General features: G+C 54.1%; 1 protein-coding gene across 4 annotated transcripts in view; it reads left to right on the forward strand.

Moving 5' to 3' along the window:
* The window catches only part of ZMIZ1 (zinc finger MIZ-type containing 1), a 245,263-nt gene that overhangs the window by 112,174 nt on the left and 107,557 nt on the right, over positions 1-25,532 (forward strand). For all 4 annotated transcript variants that reach the window (XM_023204839.3, XM_023204838.3, XM_023204836.3 and 1 more), the window contains exon 5: positions 21,979-22,087. In XM_023204839.3, coding sequence (XP_023060607.1) covers positions 22,028-22,087 — 60 coding nt within the window. In that variant the 5' untranslated portion in view covers positions 21,979-22,027. The remainder of the gene's footprint in view (positions 1-21,978; positions 22,088-25,532) is intronic.

Genomic DNA, 25,532 nt, shown 5'->3' on the forward strand with positions numbered 1-25,532 from the left:
GCAGGTGGGGACCAGGCAGTGGGTGAGCAGGCACTCCAGGCAGGCAGGCCGCAGGGACAACCGCCACACGTGCCACCACCCTCTCTCAGAGGCCAGTGTCAGATCAGCATCCTGGGGCCGACGGGGCAGGCTGGGCCATGGCAGGCAGACACCGTCTTCTACTGACCTGCCCCTCATCCACTCGTTCTGTCTCCTGTCCACCTGTCCCCTTTGTGCAGGGTGCTGAGGGTGGAGACAGGCTGGTGCTCCACATCACCGTGAAGATGAAGGAGACAGGTGGAGAGAGCGAGGGAAGAGGTGATGGAAGGGAGCCAGGAGGGGGCATTGTCTGCTGCAGATCAGGGACGGCCTTCCGGGGGCCTCTCGAGAGGCATGGAGTGAGGAAACGCCCCCAGGTGCCAGGCTGTGCACACCCAAGCATGCCCGTGACCAGGGCCATCCTAGTGGCCCTGTCCCCCAGCATCACCCTCCTTAAGGAGGCTGGGTCCCCCAGTGTCCACTAGGACACTATGAGTGATGGTGGCTGTGGGGGTGACCACAGAGGGTCCTGGCCCAGTGTAGTGTGGGCCATCCCATGACCCTGACTCCAGCCAGAGTCAGCTTCCCTGATACCAAAATGAACTCTCCTTTTTCCAGGACCTAAGTGCCACCTGCCTCCTCTGTCCCATGGGCTGTCACCCCAGGGCTTGCATCTGAGGGCAACATCCCCCTGTAGGTGAGGCCCTGCCGCCCCTTTGCACAGGCTGGCCCAAAGGAAGTGGGCTGCACCCCTTCCTCCTCCGAGTTCCCCAGATGTGTGGGAGCCTGAGCTGCCCCTCTGGAGTGGTCCCAAGCAAACACCGCCGCCTTCCTCTGAGCAGGCAGCCTCAGCCAGTCTCTCCGTGTGACCCAGACAACGGGGCAGCCGACAGGGGCCCCTGCTCAGGGGGATCAAGTGCCCACAAGAGACTTTTCCTTTCAGATAGGGCCAGTCAGAGAAGCCCAGTGCTGACCCCAACTCCAGTTGCAACTTTGACTCCAGCCCCAGCTCAAGCCCAATGTTCGGGGCCAGCACACCTGCACAAGTTTCCAACTGCTTTCCCACCCCCAGCTTCTGCTCCAGCTAGAATGCCCTCCCACCATGACCTGTGCCTCCCCAAATCCAGCCTCCTCCCACTGCTTTTTTCTGATGGGGAAACAGAGGCCGAATGAAGGGAAGTGACTCATCCAAGGCCACGAGGGAGTCAGGACAGCATGGCCGTGTGTGGGATGTTCCTTTCCCAGGAGGCAGAGCCGTGGGTTCCCACTGAGACGGACCAAGAGTCAGTGTGGCCCTGCGTCCAGAGTCTCCTTGCTAGAGCAGGCTCGGGCAGGAGCAGGGAGCACACCCGGGTTTCAGCCTCCTGATGGCCCTTCCCAGTGGGAAGGGGCCTGGGAGGAGGCTCAAGGGCTGTGTCAGGTCACCATTCTCTTCTTCAAGCCTTAGTAAATGGGGACAGTCCTGTGGCCCTGCCTACAAACGGGCTGCCTGCTTCTGAGGATACTGGAGGTGAGCAGCTGGGCAGATGCAGTTGTGGTGTCATTGGTGCTGTTTGTAGCCTTGTCCTCCCGCCAAGTGGCAGTGGATTCTGACGGGGAGACAGCACAGGCAGGGGCGACCCCAGCACCTCCTCCCTGGGGCAGAGGCAACCCAGGGGCTTTAGCAGCCACCTGCCCAGCAGCTGCAAGCAGATCCCAGAGGCACATTCTCAAATGCAGGTTCCTAGGCCCTCCCAGGGAGCCCAGGCATCAGTGTGCTTGTAGCTTCCCAAACTCCAAACTGTGGGCAGTGCTCACCTTGCTGCCCTCTAGGGCCTGGCTGTCCGGGTCACACCCCTTTGTGACCCTCTCTGGGCCTCGTCCTGCCTCAGGCCAGCCCTAGGGCCTTGAGCCCATCCCTCCCTGCTCTGCTCTCTCATCCTTCCTCTACCCACAGCCCACAGTCCCCATGGCATTTGTCCCCGCCATTGACCTCCCCTGACTTGGCGGCTGCGTGTCCCGGCCCGCCTCCCAGCCACCACCACCACCACAGCCACCGCCCGGCTCCCCACCGCCAGCTGAGGGCGGCTGCTGGACAAGGCTGTCATTTTCCCTGCTGGGGATTACAGGTTTGGGGCTGCAGGAGTCTGAACTGGAGGAGGAGGAGGAGCCAGGACTCACCCAGTGCCAAGCTGGAGAGAGACGAGAAACACCTCACAGGAAGGATGGGCTGGTGCCTGGTTCTGTTTGGGCTGGGATGGGGAATTCAGTCACCTGACATTACCAGAACTGTGTGTGTGTGTGCGTGCATGCGTGTGTGCATGCATGGACGCACCTCTCCTGAGGAGCAAGGGCTATCTCCTACTCAGACAATTTAATCCGCCCAAGCTCATTTTTCAGATAAAAAAGACAAAACTCAAAAAGGGTAGGGGACTGGCCTAGGTTACACAGCAGTTGAGAGGAGAGCCAAGCCTGGGCTGCCTCCAGCTGCTGCCTGGTGCGCCCGCCTCCTTCTTGCGCACATCCAGGATAAGGTGGAGGCTAGGAGTATCGACCGGGTGATTGCAGATCCCCGAGAGAGCCTGCTTCTTGGAGAGAGCTCTGTGGGTGAGCTCAGTGTTCATAGGTGTGGGCTGGGTTTGTGGGGACAGTGTGAGCTGGACTCAGAGTGCACCAGCGTTGGTTCTGGGTGTGCAAGAGCCAGGAATGTCTCCCAGGGGTCCACACCTATGAACACTGGGATGGGATTAAATACCAGCAAGGTGACCCCAGTGGACCCAAACCCCTCTGGGGGAAAGTGGGTAAGGGTATGTGTGCCAGGGATAGAGCCTGAGAGCCCTAAGAGGCTTGAGGATTTGAAGAGGCCCAGGGTTGGAGAGAACACAGTAGAGTGGTTCCGAGCACAGCCTCTAGAATCAGACTGCCCGCCTTCTGAGGCCGTGCCCAGTCACTTGACTTCTCTGGGCTTTGTCTCCAGGGTCTCCATGGTGATTAAATGAAATAAATCTCCAACACTTAGTGCCGTCTGCATGGTCCGTGTTCATTAGATGTGCACTCTTTTCCTTCTCCTCAGTTCTGTAGGTGTTTCAAGGCCCTGCCCCTCACCATCTGAGCAGTGAGGGCTGGAGTAGGGCAGTTAGTAGGGTGGGTCACCCAGGAGGGTCCCAAAACTACCTGATGAGGCTCTCCCTGGGCTGGGTCACTACGGAGCCAGCACTTCTGATAAGCAGTACCAGGTCCACCTAGGTTGGCACCCACTCCCAGGGATGAACTGGCCAGACTGCTGGCAGCCAGAGGGACCCGTCAGAGCCAACCCTTGGCCCCTTTCAGGCCCCATGGAGCAGGGAGCACGAGGGAGCCGAGGCTGGGGGAGGCCTGCCTATTTTTGGGAATTCATGATGTGTCTGCCTGTGGCAAGTACCTCGATAAGGAAGATTTGTGGGTGAGATTTGCAATTCTGTTTTCTTGGACGGTTATAAATCAGCTGCATGCACCCCCAGGATGCAGCACAGGCCTGAGGCTCATGCGTACATACACACACACACACACACACGTGCGCAGAGACACAGTCCAGGTCCTGCTTGATATTCCCCAGTTCTCTAGGTTGATGAGCTCTATGAAGGGAAAAACCTGGGCACCCCCAAACTGCTGCCTGCCCTAACAGGATCCCAGAACCATCCAGAATGAAGGATGCAAGGCTAGGAGACAGGGTATCTCCGTGGATGGAGAAAGAGTGTGTTATATGGGTTACGAGTGTGAGCTCTGAATTCTGCCTGGTTGGGTTCAAACCTTGGCACTGTGACTTACTAGCAAGGCCCTTGGCTGTGTTGCCTTCAAAGCTGTGTCTCAGTTTTCCCATCTGTGCAATGGAGCTAATTATAGCGTGTACTACAAAGGATGATTGAAAGAATAAAACAAATCGGTATGTGCAGAGTGCTTCAAGCAGGGCAGAGGACATAGTAAGAGTTCAGGAAGGCACGGCTGTCATCCTATCATCGTCGTCGTCGTCGTCGTCGTCGTCATCATCATCATCAGTTGAGGGTTGGGTTTTGGGGGCAGACCAGGGCCGGAATCCCAGCTCTGCCCCTTACTAGCTCTGTGAACTTGGACATACTCATGACACTATTAGCCTCCAGTGCCTTCTCAATAAAAGGGACTACTCCTGTCTACTTCATAGGGTCGTTTAAAGGAGATGAAGTGTACAATATCAGACCCTCAGGAAACGTCGGCCAGCGTTGCCTCTTCCTTGAGATGGGATACTGACAGGGCCTCTGGTTCAGAGCCTCCAGGTGGCTGTGCTCCATGGCCTGTCTTCCTGTGGGTGGACAATGTGCCGAATGTTTAGAAGAAAAGAGGAGATTCTGGGGAGGGGAGCAGAGGGGAGGATTCCAGGAACCTCTGTCTTCCTTCCACCATCAGGAACAGAAAGCACTGGCCAGAGTGGCTCTCCCTGCCCCTGTCTCTCCTTCTATCCCTCTACCGATGTGCACACATAGCATTGTGAGCTGTGAGCATGAGAACAGGCCTTGGAGACTGGCAGGTGTGACTCGCGGCTCTGCCATGCACTTACTGGGTGGCCTTGGGCAGGTCACTTAACCCCTCAATTCCCTCTATCGAGGGATAATTGTGCCTGCCCCACCTGGCAGCTGGAGAACGAATTAATTGAGGTAATGTGTGTGGAGCACTTAGCACAGCTCCCAGAGGCGCCCCGATAAGTGCGCTGCAAATGTAGTCGCCAGCCCCCTCTCTGCCTCCTCTCCTCCCTCTGATTCTCACTCGCCTCTCTCTTCCTTCCCACACCTGATCCATGGACTGTGTCTTTCCAGGCCAGACCTTTCAATCTTTCTCTCTGGGAAGATGGGCTCTATGTCTAGGAGATGCCAATGGAGCCGTGTGAGCGAGTGTGGATGGAGGGAGAGATGACTTTAGAAATCCCAGCCTGCTCTTCTGATCCAGTTCCCCTGTGCTACCCGCACAAGGGCCAAAGTGTGCTCTGCACGAAGCCCAGCCCTTGCTGGTCCATTGCTGCCTGCCCCCGAGCCTTTACTGCTTCCTCAGGGTCCTCAGCTGCTGTCAGATGAAGGCTTGCTTCCAAGCTGTTCCTGGATTTTTACCTGCTCAGCCATAAAGCCCTGAAAAGTGATGAATCTGGGGATGAGTAGCTGCTTGCACAAGTGCAGGCAGGAGAGACGGGGACCAGTGCCCGTATTTTTGCAGAGCCAATGTTTTTGCACCTCTCCTACCCACCTCACTGCCCAGGCGAGCAGGACGGTGAATCCTTGGCTGTGGATAATTGTCGGGAGCATCCCAGGCCAAGCCTTGGTCTCCCATCAGAACTTTGGAGGCTGGACTTCTCTGTTGCCAGGGAAACCGGTGTGTTCCCAGGAAAGGAAACCACAGCACTTTAGCTGTTAAGATGTCCCCCTCCCCCCAAAATGAGTTCCCTCCAAAACGGATTTGCCCCAAAATTGTTGAGTCGGCAGCATCCTGCCTTCTCCCTGAGCCTGCTGAAATGATAGAAAATGCAATCTGCCCCTGACCTTGTGCTTTTCACCTTTTTTTAAAACATTCCACTGTAGCACAAGGACATGTTTTGTTTTTTCTTATTTATCCTCCTCCCATGCCAGCTGGGGCTCCAAGTCCTTCTCTCCAATTGTTGACTGGAGCCAGAAGGGAAAGGACTTCCACATCTTTTTTTTTTTTCCCTCGTTCAGCTGTCAGCAGAAATAAAACAAGCAGGTTTATATTTGGAAAGGAGAGGGTCTCAGCCACCAGATTGCTATGTCCGGGGTAGGTCACAGCCTTTGTATCTTCTCCTCCCTCAACAACGGCTTGAAATTTGATCCACAGATTTACAGAGTTGAGGGTGAAGGGAGGCTTTTTGGAGCAGGCCTGTCTTTACTCACGTTGACTTTTAAATGCCATTGGAGGATTGTGGATGAATCTCCAGTGGCTGACAACACTGGACCTTGGTTTTAGAAAAGAATCCCCTGGAATAACCCCGGAGCAGTCAAGGTTTGGGCAGCGTCTGGAGTGTCTGTGTCCATTCCTGTCCATCGTCTGCTCCCTGTGCGGGGAGGCTGGAAGCTCTCACCTGTGTCAGGAGGCTTCAAGGCTGTCTAAGGAGTAGCCAGCAGTCCCAGCCAGGCCCGATCACCCGGAGAGTTACTGTTAGGAGACAAACCCAAACAGGAAAGAAGGGAGAGAGAAATGTGGCCAGTGTTCACTTTCAGGTCCCTGGATGTTTTGAGGACACTGTAGAGGAGGGAAAGGGTGTAAAGAGACTTGGGTCCAAGTACCAGACACACACCCACCACCCACGCCCATTGGGCCTGGGTCTTCCCATCTGAACAACTGCCTGGCCCTTCCCTGTCCAAGCCCTTCCCTAGTCTGCCCATGATCTGTGCTCACGGGGCCACTTTGAGTGATCTGAGCAGTTAATTTTTCACCTTGAAGTGACTCTCTGTTCCGTAAATAATTTTAAACAAATTCTCTTCCTGTCCCTGCACTTCCATGGGGGAAAAGCATGACCCACCTGGGTTTTTCACCGGCCCCTGCAGACTGGCGTGTCCCAGGCTGTGTGCCTGCTAGAAGCCCTGGGCAGGAAGGGGCTTGGTGGGGTCTCTAGTGTTCTTTTAGCCCCATTTGGGATTTCCAGCGGGTCTTTCTTGTTGATTCCCGAAACTCTGTCAGATCTTGCTATTAGCATGAGGCTCTCAGAGTATAGAGTAAACTAATGAATTACAGCATGATTACACAGCACATAATTAACTTTGTAATTAATATGCAACTGCCACTTAAGCTAAAACACTGCTTATAGAGACGTACAGCAATAGTAAATCACAGGTCAGAAATAGCACTTTGGAGTTTTCAAAAGAATGAGTGTGAGCAGGGAATCACTTAAGGCAGCAGGGTGAGTTAATTAAAAAGCAGATGAATGGTGAGAGTCCTGCTTCATTTCAATACCTTCTCCCTTAAGAAGGACCCCCATGCCACCCGCCAGGCTGATTGGTCAAAGGGGCACTGAGCCTGTGGTTTTATTTCCAAAATAAGACAGGCTTTCCCTGCCCACTCTCTAACCATCTGCCCAGCCACACTGCCCCTGCTGGAGGCCATGCCCCCTTGGCCCTTGGCACCTGGCTCTACCTCTCCTCCTCCAGGAAGCCTGTGGGGTGATCCCTAGCCTGGCCTCTGCAGTCTAGCCCTCTGGTAGGCACTCCCAGCAGGTAGGTTGGTACTGCTTGTCTGCCCTCACCTGGATTTTAGGCTTCTGGAAATCAGAGATGTCATCTTACTCCTTTTGTTTAATCCTTTCTTCCCCAGCCTCCTGCAAGAGTGTTAAAGCTAGAAGATGCCTTAGGAATCATCTCACCCCATCCCCACTTCATCAAGGCCAAGGAGTCCAGGGTCTGAGCGCTGCAGTCACACCACAGTATGGCCTGGGCTGAGCAGAAATTCCCTCTCCCATGCCTGGCTCTAGCCCGGTGGACACTGCCAGTATAGCTGCGTGATTAGGCTGGAACCTTTGAAATGAGCTAAACCCAAGTTCCAGTCCCAGCAATCTCACTGCCCAGCTGTGTGACCTTGGGCGAGTTGTGTAACCTCTCTGGGCCTCAGTTTCCTCTTCTGTGTAGTCTGAACTGTGGTGCCCACTTTGCTGGGTTGGAGTGAGAATTTGATGGGATGATAGATGCGAAGGGGCCTGGTGCAGCGAGTGGGCTCCTGGAAAGCTCAGCACCCCAGCCATCCTTAAAGATTTGTGGTGCAGGGAGAAATGAGTGGCATCTTGATCAACCCCTTCCTTCTGGAGCTGAGGAAATCGGCACAGAGAGGTCAGCTATGTGTCCACAGTGCAGTACGCGTGCTGGCATGCTTGGGACCCCCAGATCAGGATCCTTCTGAGGGGATACCTTGTGTCCTGTGTCCCTCCCAGGCTGAGCACAGGCGGTGCAGAGCTGATCCAGAGCAGTGCCTGGAGAATGAATGAACCCAGGGGCCTCCCACCGGGCAGCCAGGAGCCGTCCTGTCTGCCATTCATCTTCCCTGGCCCCCAGCCCCAGAATAGTGTGGAGATAGCTTGGTTTTGTGGGTAGCTACTGGCTTTGAAGTCTGATAGATCTGGGTTTGGATCTTAGCTTTGCCATCTTCTGATCTTGGGCAAGTTCCTTAGTTATTTTCAGCCTTAGTTTTCCCATCTGTAGATGGTGCCACTCATTCATTCTACCTTTGGCTATATTGTTATAAAGATAATTCACATAAAATACCAAATATGCTGCCTGACATAGTACATAATGAAGGACACACCTATTGTTCTCGTTACTATTCAGAATTATGAATGGAGATGTCAGAGTGACTGCAGGAGGGCCCCCCACCTCTAGGGCCTCAGGTAGAGAGAGGCCACCCACCTCTAGGGCCTGCTGCCTGGGCCACCTGGGCCTGTACACACCCTGGCTCCTGTGCCTCTGGCTGCAGTCATTGCTTGGGTGGGACAGGGGAGGGTCATCTCTGCCTCAGGCAGCTCATGTGACCTTCCTACTCTGGCCTTTGCCCTTCCAGAAAGTGTCCTGGGCCGCTCTTCCCCACCTCAAGCCAGTCTTGCTCGGGGAGGGAGTCTTGCAGGGGGCCTTCAGGCAGGCTCCTGGCTGGTTGGGTATATCCAAGGGCTGGCCATGGCTTTCATGAAGCTGGACATGATACTGGATTCAGAATCCACGATTCAAATCTTTCTGTGGCTCCTCTTCCCACAGACACCTTTGTTTCTGGTCACACCTTTGTGGCCAGAGCCCGTCTTGGAGCTAGCAATCTTCCTCCCGTCCCCCACCCCCTGGATGTCCCCTCCCCTAGTCTTTAACCCAGCCAGCTGGCTCTCCTTGCCTCTCCTCTGCCTCTCCTCCAGCCTCTCCACCCTTGGGCCACTCCCTTTAGGTTGGCATTTCTCAAAGCAAGTCCTGGGGAAAACTAGTTCTGTGGGATTTTAAAATGTGTTTAGTGAAAAAAGCATTTTTGCGATCCAGTAACGTTGGGAAAAGCCAGATTTCGTAAGGCTCTTCCCATGCTTTCGTGATCTCCCAGAGGAGGACAGAAGATGCAGCTTTCCCCAAGTCATCTAACTGGGGATCCTTCACTCAAGAGCACCTCCTGGGACCTGGTTTCCAAGAAACAGATCTGGGCAGAGCCATCTGGGGTGTCCCGGCCATGAGAGCGTAGCGTGGCTTCTCTCTGGTCTCCTGTCTGTATTAGAGATGGTGCCCACCCAGGCAGACTTCACCTGGGCATCCAGGCCACTGCTGGAGGAGCTCACTTGTCCAAAAGCTCCTACCCTAATCCATCCTTCCCTCTGGAACATTTGTGACTGTCCTTTGCCACTAGAACAGAGTCCCTCCATCTCCTCAACCTGGCATTCTGGCCAATGGCACGGGACCCCTGCCTCCCTCTCAGCCGCATCCACCCATGACTTCCAGGGTGCCCTGTTGAGCTCATGGTGTGGTTCCCAGAGGGCCTGTGGAGTGGTGGTGTTTAACTCTCTCATGCAAGCACCCGAGCCTCTGGCTCCAGCTTCCTCCTGCCTCTGATGGAGCCGATAAGATCCACCAGGGCACTCTAGAGAGTGAATGTTCACCTGCTCAGGGCTAGGCTAAGTTTCCTAGTCACTAACCCAGTGAATCAGCACGGCAGCCTATGAAGTTGTACAATTATGGTTACTGTTGTTATTATTTATAGATAAGGGACCTGAGGCATACTGAGGCTAGCATTGTACCCCAGGGCACGGAAGCCAGCAAGTGTCAGAGCCAGGATGTAAACCCAGGCAGCCTGGTGCCCTTAACCACTAAGCTATACTGCCCATCTAAGATGGGGTGAGACATGGGCCAACTCATGAGGTTATGACACCAAAGTGCTTTGTAAACTCTAGACTGCTGTGCACATTAGACTGTCAGGTCACCCAGGCAGCCCCGGAACACCTAGCATGATTTTTGTCTCTTGGCTTTCAGTAGGCAGCCAGGAAGCGTGTTTTCGGATTGCCTGTGGGGTGTCCAGCCTGTGCTTGGAGGGTTTCAGGAATGAGGGCCCTCTACTCTTGGGCCGAGGTGGCTCAGTCCCCTGAGTGGCCTCACACCCAGAGACTCCCCTAGATGAAGATGGGGCTAGACCCAGCTGACGCATGCCCCTCCCGTGCCGTGGGGTTTCTGGAGAAGAGAGCTTGATGGATCACCGTGCCAGCCTCAGCCCAGCTCCCACCCCCGGATCTAGGGATGCTGGAAATCTCCACAGGGAGCTATAGGGGCTGCCCAGGGCCTCTGCAGGGAGAACCATAGCTGCTTCTCAGTAAGAGCCAAGTCCCTGTTCCCATCACACTTGGCATGGGCACCCTGTGCTACCCTACCCCCACCCCCAAGGCGGCTTGGAACTCCCCAGGGCAGGCCTGTTTGAGCAGTCTGTGGGCTGACCACAGGCCTGGCCTGGGCAGGCATCAGCAGGGGGTGGACTGGATGTGGTTGGGGCAGTTGAGGCTCCTGAGGCCTGGGTGTGGGCCCTGGCCCTGCCTCTGATCCACAGTGGGGCCTTCAAGGCTCTGCTCTACCCACCCTGCCCCAGGCCCCCGTTTCCTCATCTGTAAATATTAGGATAGGCCTGCGCAGATCCCAGATCTAAGCCATGAGGACTTTTCATTGTTTTTCCATCTACCACTTTTAGCTCAAATACATGTCTGCCTTCTGATTCCTCTGTTTCCCCAATTTTTTGGTATTTTAGAAATTAAAATATATATATATACTAACAGTGAAGAGCAGCTAACTAAAGGAGTACACGCATGGGCTCAGGAGGAGCAGCCAGTGCCCTGGGTCACTCACACCTCCCTGTGTGGCTAGGTAGAAATCACCTACCCACTGTGAGCCTCAACTTTCTCATCTGCAAACTGGAATAATACTTGTTTGCAGGCTACTGTGAGACTGTGATATAAGGTTGCTTGAAATTGGCCCTCCCATCCATAGAGGCTGTTAGCTTGAAAAGAACCTGGCTGTGACTCTCAGTTTGGGGGAAAGAGCACAAAGTCAGGAAATGGGAAGTTTGCATATGGATCTTCTTGGTGACTTCAAGCTAAGCCCTCTCCTTTCTGGCCTCTGTTCACTGCCTTTTCAAATATAGACTACCTAGAAGACTTCATCTCATGTGTTGGTACCAAGTGGTTAACGGTGGCTGTGCAGAAGTGTGTGTGGAGGATTGGCTGGGCATGCCTGGACTCACTGGGAAGAGTGCAGTGATTGATTAGCCATGCCCGCTATGGGTACGGGAGGTGGAGGATGGTATGGATGCCACCTCCACCTCCTGCATACCAGAGCACTACCATCGCTATGCCAGCTGGTCCTTAAGGGCTGATCTAGTTCTGTCTGACTCTTCCTGGGGGATGCCATTGATCCTGCCCCTATTTGGAGCTCCTGCAGAATGCCAGGTGGGATTTGGAGCCTTGGGGAGCTGGGGGTAGGGAGGGGACAATGGAGAATACCTCCTCATCCCTGGAGCCAGGGTGTAGGAACATCTGTTAGGTATTTACAGCCTTCTAGAGGGCACCAGCTGGTGGTCGGGGGGATCCTGCCTCTGTCTAGTCACATCCTTCCCTATATCCTCCAAGGGCCCTTGGGTAACTGTTCCCACCTCTCTCTTCCCCACTTCATGGCATCTGAGCCTTTGGAGTCACAGACAAGAGCCTTGAGGCAGAGCCAGGACAGGGCTACTGCATGAGCACTGCTATCCTGGGAGAGGCTTGTGGCCTGGGCCCAGCACTGGACGGGCCTGTGACTCCCTATCTTCACCATCCTCAGCACTCCACAGCAGTGCTAGTCACCTTCCTCTCACTCAGGGAAGGTAGGGCTGGGGAAGGCAGTGTCTAGTTGAGGGAGGTCTGCCACATTCCCATGGAAAACATGATACAGAAAAACGTGGGCTTTGTAATCAGACCTGGGTTCAAATCCTGGCACTTGTCAGTAGTGTGACCCTGAGCAAGTCATTGGACCTCTCTGAGGCTGTTTCTTCATCTGTAGTAGCCTCCGTTTCTTCATCTATAGTACTGTAATAATAACTGGAACAGCATGGTAGAGTTTTTGAGGCTTAACTGATGTGACAGAGAGAACCTAGTGTTTAGCACATATAGGTTTGATAGTTGTTCAGTACCTCTTTCCACTCTGAGGAAACAGTGTAGGGGCGGGACCTCCTTGGGAATGAGAGAAAGCCCAAGGGGCCTTCTCCAGAGCTGAATCTAACCTTCCTTTGCCTCTTGGGAAGAGAAGCTGTCAGAGAAAGTTCACTGTGAGGTCAGGGATTTGGAGTATGGCCAGAGGATGGCAGGAGGGTTTGGCCTGAAGGGCATGGCCCAGGCCCTCTAAAGTGTCATGTGCGCCGAAAGACAAGGCACATGAAATGCAGCTGGGATCCAAGCCCTGTGTGGGTCGGGTCAGTGGGCTGGCCCCTTTGTCAGGGCCACATTGCTGAGTGTTTCCCCAGGAAACCGTCACTCCTGGATTAACTTCTGTGTCCCAGGGCAGGTTGTTGGGCATAGCTGTGTGAGGCTGACCCTCATGAAGCCCCTGCTCTGAAATGCCAAGATTACATTATGTTATCCCATTAGCCAGCATTGACAATGGGTGTTCCCGTGAACAAGGATGGGTGTTGGGAGATTGGATCATGGAGAGAAGTGGGTCCACCCTTCCGGAAGCTTTGAGTGCCAAGCCAAAGCATCTGAACTCTGGCCAGGCAGTGTGGAACCGTGTCAAGTCCTGGCACAGGAGCACTGCCCTGGTTGAGGAAGGAGGGACTGAATTCTAAAGAGTTGTGGCCCGGATGCAGAATTTCACTTTTTGAAACACTGTCCCCTAAGTATTCATTTGCTTAGCTCCTCAATACAGTGGGGCAGGGAGGAGATGCACTTTCCTGTTTGACAGATGAGGATGCAGGCTCAGGAAGGTGAAATAGCCTCCCACAACCTCCCAGCCAGGAGGTCTAGCTCTCAGGACCACCGCCTACCCAGGGGCCCCGCCCTATGCAGTGACTCAAGCTGGCCTGAGGGCCTGCCCCAGTTGTCCTGCTAAGAGCTGGAAGCAGCTGGCCCTGTGCAGCTGCCTGGAGCTGCCTCTTCCTTGCCTCTCCCCATCTCGTCTTCTGTCTCTCTGCCCTTCTTTCTGACTTCCCTGAGGTAGGGCACAAAGTCAGTCTCCTACTGTCCTTGCTTCACCACCACCCTCTTCCTCTGCATCCAGCCTGCATGCCTGGTGCAGGCTACCAAGGGTTGGGAATGCACGAGCCATCTGCGACGTGACCACAGGCAGCTCCCACACCTCTCTGAGCTTCGACTCATTACCTTTAAGGTGAGGAAGGCGTCAGTCTACATCAGTGCTTGCCTAACCTTGGTCACTTTCATCCCATTCATACTATGTTTAAAACGATTCTTAAATTCACTTAGGTCTGCTATTGCTACTTAATTTAACCACATCCTAAATAATAATATTCATGAACTCATCAGTCCAAAAACTTCACTATGAGAATGTAAAAGGTTTGTCTATGGATCTTCTAAAGTCATCCTTGTCCCACCAGCAGCACATGTATCTCTCTTTGGGAACCCTCAATGGGGTGACCAGTGTCTGAGTCCTAGGATCTTCTGATTAGGGCTGGGTGATGGGTTTTTCAGCTCTCACCCTCCTGGGTCTCATGTACATCCAGCAGTTGCCGTGCGTCCACCTGCCTGTTCACTCATCTAATGAGTACCTGCTGAGTACCCAGCCCTGGGCTAGACTAAGGGATCTGTAACTGGAAGACCTTCCAGCTGATGGAGAGACAGATGCAAAGACTCAGCCCTCATCTAGTGCCACTAAGATGGGGGTGTGTGACAGGGACATTGGGGGCATAGGGGTGGAAACCAAGAAAGAGCAAGAAAGAGTGACAGTTGAGCCAGACCCTGATGGGTGGGAGGTGTCCAGGCATTGCGGGCAGAGGGACAGTCAGAGGCAAAGACATGGAGGTGCGATCTTGAGGGCACAGTCTGGGAGGCAGGGAACAGCCGCACACTGGGGACAAAGGGTGTGACTGAGAGTGGTGAGGGCTGGGGCCAGGCCGAGCAGGATCCCGACCGATGCTGGCATGTGCAGGTTGGCAGGTCATTGCTGAGCCCAGGGCTCATGATGTTTGTCCCTCTGGGAGTCTAAGGCTGATGAAGGGACTATCTGGGAGGTCCTCTGGTCCCCTAGGCTCTCCCTCCTGGCTGTGTCTTGGAACACAGCCTCTGCTCTCGGGCTGTAGGCAGAGCTGCCCACTCCTGCCACTGGCACCGCTTGCCCCAGGAGACCTGAGCTGCAGATGTGCATGGTGATTGAATCATTTCTGCACACCACTGCTCACACAGCTCCCCAGGGACCCCCACTTGCCTGTGCAAGCTGTCATGAGATGTGTGTGCTCAAGTGCATCTGTGTCGGCATCCAGCATGTGCACGCACCTGCTGTGAAGTGTGCAAAGGGGCACATGTGTATGTGCCTATGCACACGTGTGTGCTGTGCAGACGCCTCTCTCTGGGTGCGTGTGCATAATGTGGACTGAACTAGTGAGGCCTCAAAGGTGGGAAATAAAATACTTGTGTTGGGACAGCCGGCTGTTCGGTTAGCTGCCAGCCTTGGGAGCTAGCTGACTATGGAGCTCCACATTTCTACGGGGCAGCTAGGAGCACCTCATCCCCATGTCCAGCAAGGAGCCAGCTGAGGGCTGTTTGCCTCCCCAAGCCATTGAGGCAGTTGAGATGCTTCTCTCCTTGCTGACTTGGCAGCTCAGAGATGTCCAGGGCTCTACCTGGACCTGTCAGAGGGGCTGCAGCCCAGCTTGGCTCATGGCGCCCTCCGTGTCCTCTTCCCCTCCCCACCTCCACCTCCCACCCTGCCCCATAAGGGCATGAGGTGGGTGTTCGCAGGCCTTTTCAGCTCTCAACGTTCTATCCTCCGAGCAGCCCTCTATGTGTAATAGCCACTAACTTTTCTTGAACTCATCTTCTGCACCAGGCGCCGCCAATGGTAGACACCCTCGCTCTGCTGGGTGGTGAGAAGTGTAAATGGAAGCTTGGTCCTGAAAGACGTCCCATAGGAGTTGGGAAGCCGCGCTGACCCCATGTCACCATCCAAAAACTTCCATTTGCCCAACTAAGCCCAGCCAAGCGTAAGGTGCAAGAAGAAGCACAGAGCTGTGAAAGGGGCAGTGTTGTGGCTTTGGGCTGCCCTGGAAGAACAGCTCCCAGGGCTGCCAGGCCTGCAGCCTCCCCAAAGACCTGCCTTGGGACAGGCTTTGCAGCTTCAAAAGCAGGCATTCTCTTATGGGGATGGAGTTTTCGGAATAGCCGGAGCTCCTCACAGGGAATCCTAAAGAGGCTGGTATTTGACAGTCTGCCAAAGGCTGGCCAGCCCGATCCTGTGCTTTGCAGACAGCGAAACGGAGGTCCAGCTCTCTGCCCTATTCACTCAGCAGAGCAGGGTCCTGATCCCCCATGCTGATTAGCTTTGCATGGCTCCTGGCTGCTTGGACCAGGGCGTCCTGAGCTGGGATGGGGGTAACCTGCTTGGTCCCACCCCCCATTCAGAGGCAGTAGGAAGGGCTGAGGCCACGGGTGCACCCGGGGCCAGGCCGACAGTGATCTGTTGGGCAGGAGCCCGCCTCACCGACTCTAGAGCTGCAGCCACGGAGGATTTGTAGCGACTTGTAAAGGCTTAAAGGAGTCCAGGCGCCCGGAGGCAGATGCAGCAGCCCAGCCGTGCAGCGCTCCTGTGGCAAAGGGCGACCTCTGCTGGCCACCAGGTGTGTGCCACCTCCCAAAGCTGGCTGGTGTACAGAGAGCCCAGTGGTGCAAGTGACTGGATTTGGACAGGTTGGGTGGAACAAGAAGGTCATCTCTTTGGGCCCAGTCACAGCCGGAGGTGGGGACTACCAGGAGGCTCTGACCGCCAGTCATGGGGAGTGCAAAGAATAGTACATTAACAGCTGGAAAGGTAGAGGGTTTGCATCTCCGCCCAGCAGCTTTCTGGCTATGTCACCTTGGGCAATTTGCTTCACCTCTCTGAACCTTTTAAGGAGGAAGAAAATTAGCACTGCGTAGGGCCTGGCCTGGTGCCTGAACATAGCAGGTATAGAGCAAATGGAAGATCCCAGCCTGCCTCTTAACAAGCTGTCTCTTGCATGCCTCCCTCAGCCTACCCTTCTTCCTCTCTTTATGCCTAGGACCCTTTGCTCTCTAGGCCTTTGACCCTTTTACTCCAGAGACTGGAGCCTCCATCTCCTCCATTCCTGGGGTTAGTAAACGCAGTTCTCCACCATTGACCTCAACAGTTTAAAAATGGCACCTCACCTGTAGGTGCCTCCATAATCCGCTGGCCATTTGCTCTTTTACTGATTAAGAAACACAGGACACACCACTGTCCCTGTTGTCTGCAATGTCCCTCATGCCATCCGTCTACCCACTCTTGGGTCTCGCAGGTGTCGCAAGCCCAGACACTCACCCCTCGGTTCCTGCGAGCTGCAGCCCTGCCTGGGAGCCAAGCCCCCCTGGGACCTGGACACAGCCCAGTACCCTGTGGCCTTGAACAAACCACTAATGGGCCCCAGGCTCCCCAGATTAAAACCAGCTGAGGTAGAGCGGGTAGATGGGGGACCTGAAAGCACCTTTGGCCCTTAATATTCCAGGAATTTTTCCGTCCAGAAGCCAGTCCAGCCACCAGCCTCCAGACAGAACTGCCCGTGAGCCGGCATGGGGCCCGCCCAAAGGTGGACAGTCCCGTCTCCCAGTTTGCTGTTTTCTTCTTAAAGCAGGACCTGGGCCCCTGCTGTGACTAAACAGAAAAGAATGGCCTCTGAGCCCCGTGATCGCCAACTGGGTGGATCTAAGCTCCTGTGCCTGCCTGGGGCTTCCAGGCACTGTCATTCAACAAGCATTTATCAAGGCCCACCAGGCTCTGCACCTGGACACAATGTCAGGAGAAAGTTCCTCTTCAGAAGTAGACCCTTATGAGGTCACTGAGTTGCCCCTCTGCAGCATCCTGTTCTGCTGATGGGGAAACCAAGGCCACGAAACCGGAGAAATCCACTCAAAGTCTATCCTGGCTGGGGACACCTGGGTGCTCACTGGAGTGAGGGAGAGGACAGAGGGCCTGGAAGCACACCTAGAACCTCCACGGTGCTCACGTCTGGCCCCCAGGTCACTTAGATTTGTCAACAGTGCCCCCTGCTGGCTGCGTGGGCCACCGGTGGCCCTTTGTCCTGGTGGTCAGTGGCCTGCGGGCAGGGGGATGAAGGCCTGCCAGGCATGGGGTTTCTTTGTACTTCTCTTCCATCTCCTCCAGCTAGGAGCTGAGATAACCCAGGCCTTTGTGGGATGGATCTCACTGTCCTAGCTGGCTGTGAAAGTTGAATTCTCTATTGGAACCCTGGCTACCAGTGTTCACCCATGCCCCCACATGGGACCCAGGCCTTCACCGCTGCAGGAGTATCACGTGGTGCCTGGGAGACCACCAAGGTCCTTTGGCTGTGATGAGGACTGGCACCAGGAACTGAGATGGCCTTGCTGAAGGTGGCAGTGTCTTGCTCCTGCTCTGGGCTCTCTGTGTCCTTGTCTTCCCCACCATGGTTTGTCCCTGTCCCCAGGAGCCTTTGTCATGTGGATGTTGGCTGAGGGTCTGTGTGGGTAAACTCAGGAGAACACATTCAGCTCCCGCTTGGGTGACCTACAGAAGTAGCAAGCGGAGCTGCCCTGATCATACCCCTGCCGACCCAGACCACACACACACACACACACACACACGCACACCTGTATCCTACCCCCTCCCCAGGACCTGTTCAAGAGTGAATATTGTAAAGGGAAAGCCAGGATTCTAGAGCTGGCTCCTACCCAACAAGCTGTAATCTCCAAGCCTCAGTTTATTCATCTGTAAAATGGGGATGTAACTACATTCTCTTACCTGTGCTGTGCCTGGACCGGTACCTGACTTGTAGGAGCTCAGCACATGGTCATCTAATAGGTAAATATGGGCTTGGACCAAGAGTTCCTTGAACACAAGAAAATTATTTCATTTTAATCTCTGCACGCCCAATCCATCTAGCCTAGGACCCTGCACAGTGTCGTTATTAAAAAGCATTTCAGCCGGGCGCAGTGGCTCGTGCCTGTAATCCCAGCACTTTGGGAGGCCGAGGTGGGCAGATCATGAGGTCAGGAGATCGAGACCATCCTGGCTAACACAGTGAAACCCCGTCTCTACTAAAAATACAAAACATTAGCTGGACGTGGTGGCAGGCGCCTGTAGTCCCAGCTACTCGGGAGGCTGAGGCAAGAGAACGGTGTGAACCCGGGAGGTGGAGCTTGCAATGAGCCAAGATCACACCACTGCACTCCAGCCTGGGCAACAGACTCGTCTCAAAACAAAACAAAGCAAAACAAAAAGAAGAACATTTCTTGGGAGAGCGTAAGCATGTACAAATGAGCAAGTGGAGACTAAAGATGTTTGAATGGATGAGTAGACAGGTGAACAGGCAGGCATTTGTTTTTATTATTGTTATTTATTTTTAAAATTTTCTTTTTGGGTGCTCCATCACCCTCCTCCTCCTTCCCCAGGCAGGTATTTCAATGGATAAATGATGGGTGGAGAAATTGGGCGGCGGGCAGCATGAATGGAGGGATGGTTGGCAGGGTGACGGTGGAAGAAATAAGTATGGGCACAACCCCCACTTTCCCCTTCTTGCTGGAGAGCTCCAGAAAGCACTTATCAAAAGTACAGAGTCCCAGATGACCCAGCAAGTCCACTTCTGAGTGTATGTTCTCTAGACTAATTCACACACATGTGATGTGCCGGTATGAACAGTTATTCCTGCAGCACTGCAAAGATAAAAATTTGGAGCCAGGCACGGTAGCTCATGCCTGTAATCCCAGCACTTGGGAGGCCGAGGTGGGCGGATCACCTGAGGTTGGGAGTTTGAGACCAGCCTGGCCCATATGGTGAAACCCCATCTCTATTAAAAATATAAAAGTTAGCTGGGCGTGGTGGCAGGCACCTGTAATCCCAGCTACTCGGGAAGCTGAGACAGGAGAATTGCTTGAACCCGGGAGGCAGAGGCTGCAGTGAGCCAAGGTCATGCCATTGCACTCCAGTCTGGGAGACAGAGTGAGACTCAGTCTCAAAAAGAAAGAAAAAGAAAAATTTGGAAACAGGTTCAGGGTCCCTCGTTTCAGGCTGGAGTGTGAGCCCCCTGAGCAGAGGGGCCTTGTCTGGGGGCTCAAGCCTTAGAACAGCACCTGGCAGGGGGTCAATGGACCGATGTTAGTTGGTTGATGCTTCATCATACCTAGGAATACTGTGCAGCCATTAAAAAATGAAAAGGTGGCCGGGCGCGGTGGCTCGCACCTGTAATTCCAGCACTTTGGGAGGCCAGCGCAGGCGAATCATGAGGTAAGGAGATCGAGACCATCCTGGCTAACACAATGAAACCCCATCTCTACTAAAAATACAAAAACTTAGCCAGGTGTGGCGGCACACGAATCCTAGCACTTTGGGAGGCCGAGGTGGGCAGATCACCAGGTCAGGAGATCGAGACCATCCTGGTTAACATGGTGAAACCCCGTCTCTACTAAAAGTACAAAAAATTAGCCGGGCATGGTGGCAGGCGCCTATAGTCCCAGCTACTCAGAAGGCTGAGGCAGGAGAATGGCATGAACCTGGGAGGCGGAGCTTACAGTGAGCCGAGATCACGCCACCGTACTCCAGCCTGGTGAAAGTGTGAGACTCCGTCTCAAAAAAAAAAAGAAAAGAAAAGAAAATTAGCCAGGCATAGTGGCAGCGCCTGTGGTCCCAGCTACTCGGGAGGCTGAAACAGGAGACTCGCTTGAACCCGGGAGGCGGAGGTTGCAGTGAGCCAAGATTGTGCCACTGCCCTCTAGCCTGGGCAACAAAGCGAAACTGTCTAAAAAAAAAAAAAAAAAAAGATGTTCTTTATGTCTTGATGTGGAATAAACTTTCAGATGTATCAAGAGGAAGAAAAAAGCGACATCCAAATAATGTGCAATGTTATTTTCTGTTTTTAAAAATGTCACAAGAAAAAGTGCATGTAGATATTTGCTTATAGATGAGACTCTCCAGAAGGGGGACTGATGGCACTGGTTCTCCTAGAAAAGGCACCAGGGGACTGGGGACGGGGCCTGGACCCAGGACTGGATACCTTTGTGGACTTTCTGATTTTTGAACCATGCAAATGAATTACCTTTTCAGACACACATGGAGCAATAAGAATTGCGGCAAGAGCTACACATCCTTTAAAGCAATTGGAGGAGGAACAGGACTTTCTTCCAAAGGCTGGGGCCAGGCAGAGGTGTTGGTTCCCTCAACGAGTGTGTGTAGAAAGCAGACAGGCAGGCAGACACACCTACACTTCCACCAGCTGCGAGGATTTGGCACATCTGGGGACCTCAGTTTCCTCATCTGTAAAATGGAGATGATCCTAGCTTTACAGAGTGGATGTGAAGAGGAAAGGAGAGAATGCAGGTGTCCAGCACATGAAAAGTCCTGGGTGACATGGCCAGAGATGAGGGGTCTTTAGTGAGGAGTGTGGCAGAGTAGCAGAGAAGGCTTAGGGCCCCGGACCTCGTGTCCAGCATCCTGGGTCTGACCCAGATGTCTGCAGCCTGAACTGTCCCCTGGGGGCAGGAGGACAAACCGAGCTGACAGCAGGCAGACTTCTGCCTTGGCCCAAGAACCTGGATCCCTGAACAGTGGGTGGGCTAGGGCTGTACAGTCTTTCCTCTCTCTACCAAGATCTCTGCCATTGCTGTGTGGCCTCCCTGGAGCGGCCTGGGGACTCCTGGGGCTATTTCAAGCGGAGGGAGCTTCCTCCACTTAGCTCTGTCATCCAGAGGGAAGTCCCATTCATGCTAATGGCCCTGACGCTCCCTTCTCCCACACTTCAGGAAGGGTGAGCCTAGTGCCAAGCCATCCCTGCACCCGCACTGTCAGCCTTGCACAATGGAAACCGCGGGCTGGCAGTCAGGAACCCTGGTTCCTGGTGTGGGCTCAGACACCACTTGCTGTGCCACCCTGGCTTTTCTCTTTCTGTCTCTCAGCCTCAGTTTCTTTTTCTAGAAAATGGCTGTGGTGCTCATTCTTACCCTCCTTTTCCAGGAGGGCAAAGTGAAAAAAACAGTTGTGAGTGGTTTGTAAATTATGAAGAACTCTAAAGCCTGAGGGACTGGGGGAGGGCAGGTGCCACCTGAGATCTCCACTCAGAGCACACGTGCACTGAAGGTCATTATATGGGAAGGTCCCCCCTGCACATGTATGAACACACACACGTACACACACACACACACACACATGGGCCAAGCCCTGAACCAGGAATCCAAGGGGAATTGCCACCCCTCCCACCACCCAAAACACACATGCACGTACAGAAATGTGTGCACCTGGCTGGGAGTGGTGGCTCACACCTGTAATCCCAGCACTTTGGGAGGCTGAGGTGGGCAGATCACCTGAGGTCAGGAGTTCGAGACCAGCCTGGCCAACATGGTGAAACTCCATCTCTACTAAAAATACAAAAATTAGCCAGGTGTGTGGCGGATACCTGTAATCCCAGCTACTCCGGAGGCTGAGGCAGGATAATCGCTTGAGCCTGGGAGGCAGAGGTTGCAATGAGCCGAGATCGCACCACTGCACTCCAGCCTAGGTGACAAGAGCGAAACTCCATCTCAAAAAAAAAGAAAAGAAAAGAAATGTGGGCATGCCTGCCCAGTGCTCACATGTGCCACACATGGAAAGCACCTGGAACCTTTTCCTGCCCTCAGCCCAGTGAGGTACCCCAGGTGCAGCCCCATAGGGCCCAGCAAAGGGCTCTGGAACCTACCAGTGTTGTGGCCAGAGGGCAATTGGGAGGCTGGTGCAAGGTTGGCAGGCCTGGTGTGATCCAGTAACACCCTCTCCTTTCTCTTCGCAGGCTGGACAACGTTCATGGCTCTCGGGTAGAACCCAGCGAAACGGCCAGAATGAATTCTATGGACAGGCACATCCAGCAGACCAATGACCGACTGCAGTGCATCAAGCAGGTGGGTGTGGGGCAAGGCACACTCTGAGGGTGGGACAGATGGGGTGGACAGAGCAGCAGGCCTGTGCTACAGCAACAGGGCATCTGGCAGGTGCTGGCTGGAGCGGATGGCAGGGCCTCCTGACCACCTACCTATTGAGGCCGTTATTGGCATGCTGCCACCGACCAGCCTAATGCTGGAATCACCTGCCTGGGTTTCAGTGCCAATGCTCCCCTGTCCCTTTAAACACCCTTCCCAGCTATGTGACATTGGGCCAGTGTTGTGACCTCTCTGGGCTCTGTTTATGTGCAAGGGTGCACTGATGCACCTGGCACTTCCATCTCCCTCCCACCACCTCCCTCCCCAGAACTAAGCTCCCTACCCCTTTGCTCCAGTTGTTCTCTTAAAAAAAAAAAAAAAAAAAAAAAAAAGTCACAGGCTGGGTGTAGCAGTTCACGCCTGTAATCCCAGGACTTGGAGAGGCCAAGGTAGGAAGATTGCTTGAGCCCAGGAGTTTGAGCCTGGGTAACATAGCAAGACCCTGTCTCAGGGGGGGAAAAAAAAAGGAAGAGGAAAGAAAGAAAAGAAAAGAAATTAAAGCTGAGAAAATTTAAAAATATTTACTAATTTATTTAAAAATTAGAACCCATTATAGGCTGGGCCCAGTGGTTCATACCTGTAATCTCAGCACTTTGGGAGGCTAAGGGAGGAGGATCACTTGAAGCCAAGAGTTTGAAACCAGCCTGGGCAACATGGTGAGACCCCATCTCTATTTTTTAAAAAAGAAAAAAAAAAGCCACAAGAGAAGAGGTCCTAGGAAATCGTATCATTTTACAGGAAAGGAAACAAGTACAGAGAGGAGAAGTGGGTAGCCTGAGGCCACTCAGCCCCTCTGGTGCTGGGAAGACCTCATTCCAGAGAGTGCCATGGTCCCCACCCTGCTGAAGCTCACACCAAGCCCAAGAGGCAGGCTGCCCAGGAGTTCCTCTATTTGGACTGCGGGGAGGTGGGGAATCTTTCACAGGGACGCCCCCAAGCGGTGGCCAGGAGTGACGTGCCCAACCGCTGGGCCCAGCTCCCACAGCCCAGGCTGGTAGCTTCCCTGCGCAGACCAAGGAACGTTATTCACTCCAGGAAGGACCAGGTACAGCAAGAGGGGCACGGGCTTTGGTATCAGATGCCTTGGACCCGAGTCCTCATTCCTCTATGGACCCATGATGGGATCTCAAGCTAGTCCTCCATTTCTCTGAGCCTCAGTTTCCCCATGTGTCGAATGGGGCCCACCTCGTAGGATGATGTGAGGATGTTACGGGTGAGGCACGTAGCCCAGCCCTGGTGTGTGGTGGGTGATCAGCTAATGGCAGTGGTGGCCATTGTCCTCAATATGTGACAGGGAAGGGAGTGCTGGGGCTCGGGCCCCTGGCCTAGGCCAGCTTAGCAAGAAGCTCAGGCGACCAGCATGGGCTGCTGGCTCCTGGATTCCAGCCAGATGGAGCTCACAGACCCCTCGCCAGCCAACCTTCCCTCCGTGAGGGCCAGGGCCCAGACGGAGCCTCCCCAAGGTGCCTGCCCAGTGGAACTGAGGCTATTCCACGAGAACGAGGGGTGTGTGTCCTCTTATTAGCATCGAGCAGAGCAGTCTTGAAGTCTGTGCGGGGTCTGCGGGGAGGAAATTGAAGAAGACTTGTTATGGATTGAACCCAACCCGAATGGCTCTCCCAAAAGCCCGTTACACGCCTCTGCTCACCATGGCAGAATAGAAACCAGATGCCGAGACTCCCTCCTCCCCTACCCTCCCTCCTCCCACTTAGGGTTCTGCGGGGCTCTCTCCTAGCTCTGCCTTTCACCCCGTTTCTCCCACCCTTTGCTCAGCTGGCAGTGGCCCTGCCCCCCAATGGGACGCTCATGCCTCCTGTGCATGAGACCCTCCACAAGGCAGGCACATCACTCCTGCCGAGACCTGCTCTCACCCTCTTTCCTCTCGGCACCCAGCTCCATATCACCAGGGGTCAGGGTGCACCTGACTTCCTTGGCCCACCCTGGGTCTAGCTTGGGCAGAGCCCACCAGAAGCCCCTCACAGCATGGCACACAGCTCAGTCACCATTGCGTTACTTACAAACTATGCAGCCTTAAGTTGCTGCTTCACCTCCCTTCATCTATAAAATGGGCATTATAATTAATGCACACTCAACCAGCACATGCCAGAGCCCACACCACCTTCCCTCACCTGCCCTGGCACACACATGCATGCACACACATAGAGAGCTTTGCCTTTCAGCCAGGCAGTGGTGGCGTTTGTGAGTGTGAGCAACCTGCCCAGATGCCCCCTGGGCCATCCAGAGCTCCCTGCATGCTCCATGCCCCTCCTCCCACACCCCAGGTCAGACACAGCTCAGTGCTGACATCTGTCTGCTCCACAGCTGCCCTAGAAGGCAGCCTCGGCTGGCTGGGGGTTGTTGATTCTCAGGCATCCTGTAACCTAATCAGAAGAGAAAGGCAAGCATGTCTGCACAAGCTGAGATGATGGATGTGTCGGCTGTGCAGACTTCGGGCCGGTAGGGGCTGTGGTTCCCTCACCTCTCCACACAGCCATCCCTTCCTGCCCTCACCTTGGTTGTAGCCTTTGCTGACATTCACCAACCCCCGCCCTCTGCACCCTGCTGACCATGTCTCTTCACAGCCTCTATCTCAGCTGCCTTTGTCCCTTCTCAGCCTCTTGGTACTGGGAGGACCAGTGCTTCCTCTCTGCAACATGCCCTTCTCAGAGATGACTGGCACATCTAAGCTCCACGTGGAGAGCCCTGCAAATCAGCTCATTCCTGCTCAGCAGCTGCCCTGAACCCCAGGGGCCCTTCTGAGCATCTGTACCCCATCCCTGAGCTTGAACACTTCTTGTGCACCCAGCTATCTCACCTACCCTGCTCTGTCGCTCTGGAGCTATGGGCCCTGTAGGAATACATCAGGTCTCCCACCAGGCTGAGCTCCTTGGGGGCAGAGGATGTGCCATATTCATTTCAAAATCACAGAATCTAGCATAGCATCCAGCTCAGAGTGGGGCCCAAATATTTTGAGTGGGCTGAAGAGAGGGGTGGACTGATAGATGGATACGTAAGGGAATGGATGGATGGATGGATGGACATATGGGCAGATAGTTAGATGGGTGGGTGGGTGGACATGTGTAGATGATGAATGGGTAAATGGATGAATAAACAGATAGGTGGGTGGCTGGATAAATTAACTTCTGGATGAATGGGTAGATAGGTAGATGAATGAAGGGATGGATGAGTGGTGGATAAAGTGGTGAATGGATGAATGGGTGGGTTGGCAAGCAGACAGATGGATGAATTGATTCATTTAGGATGGATGGATGGATGGATGGATGGATGGATGGATGGATGGATACATGCATAGATTGATGAATGGATGGACCATTTGATTCACAGATGGACTGGTGGACAGATGGAG

The sequence above is a fragment of the Piliocolobus tephrosceles genome, chromosome 9 (assembly GCF_002776525.5).
Source record: "Piliocolobus tephrosceles isolate RC106 chromosome 9, ASM277652v3, whole genome shotgun sequence".
In the NCBI taxonomy this organism is placed as follows: Eukaryota; Metazoa; Chordata; class Mammalia; order Primates; family Cercopithecidae; genus Piliocolobus; species Piliocolobus tephrosceles.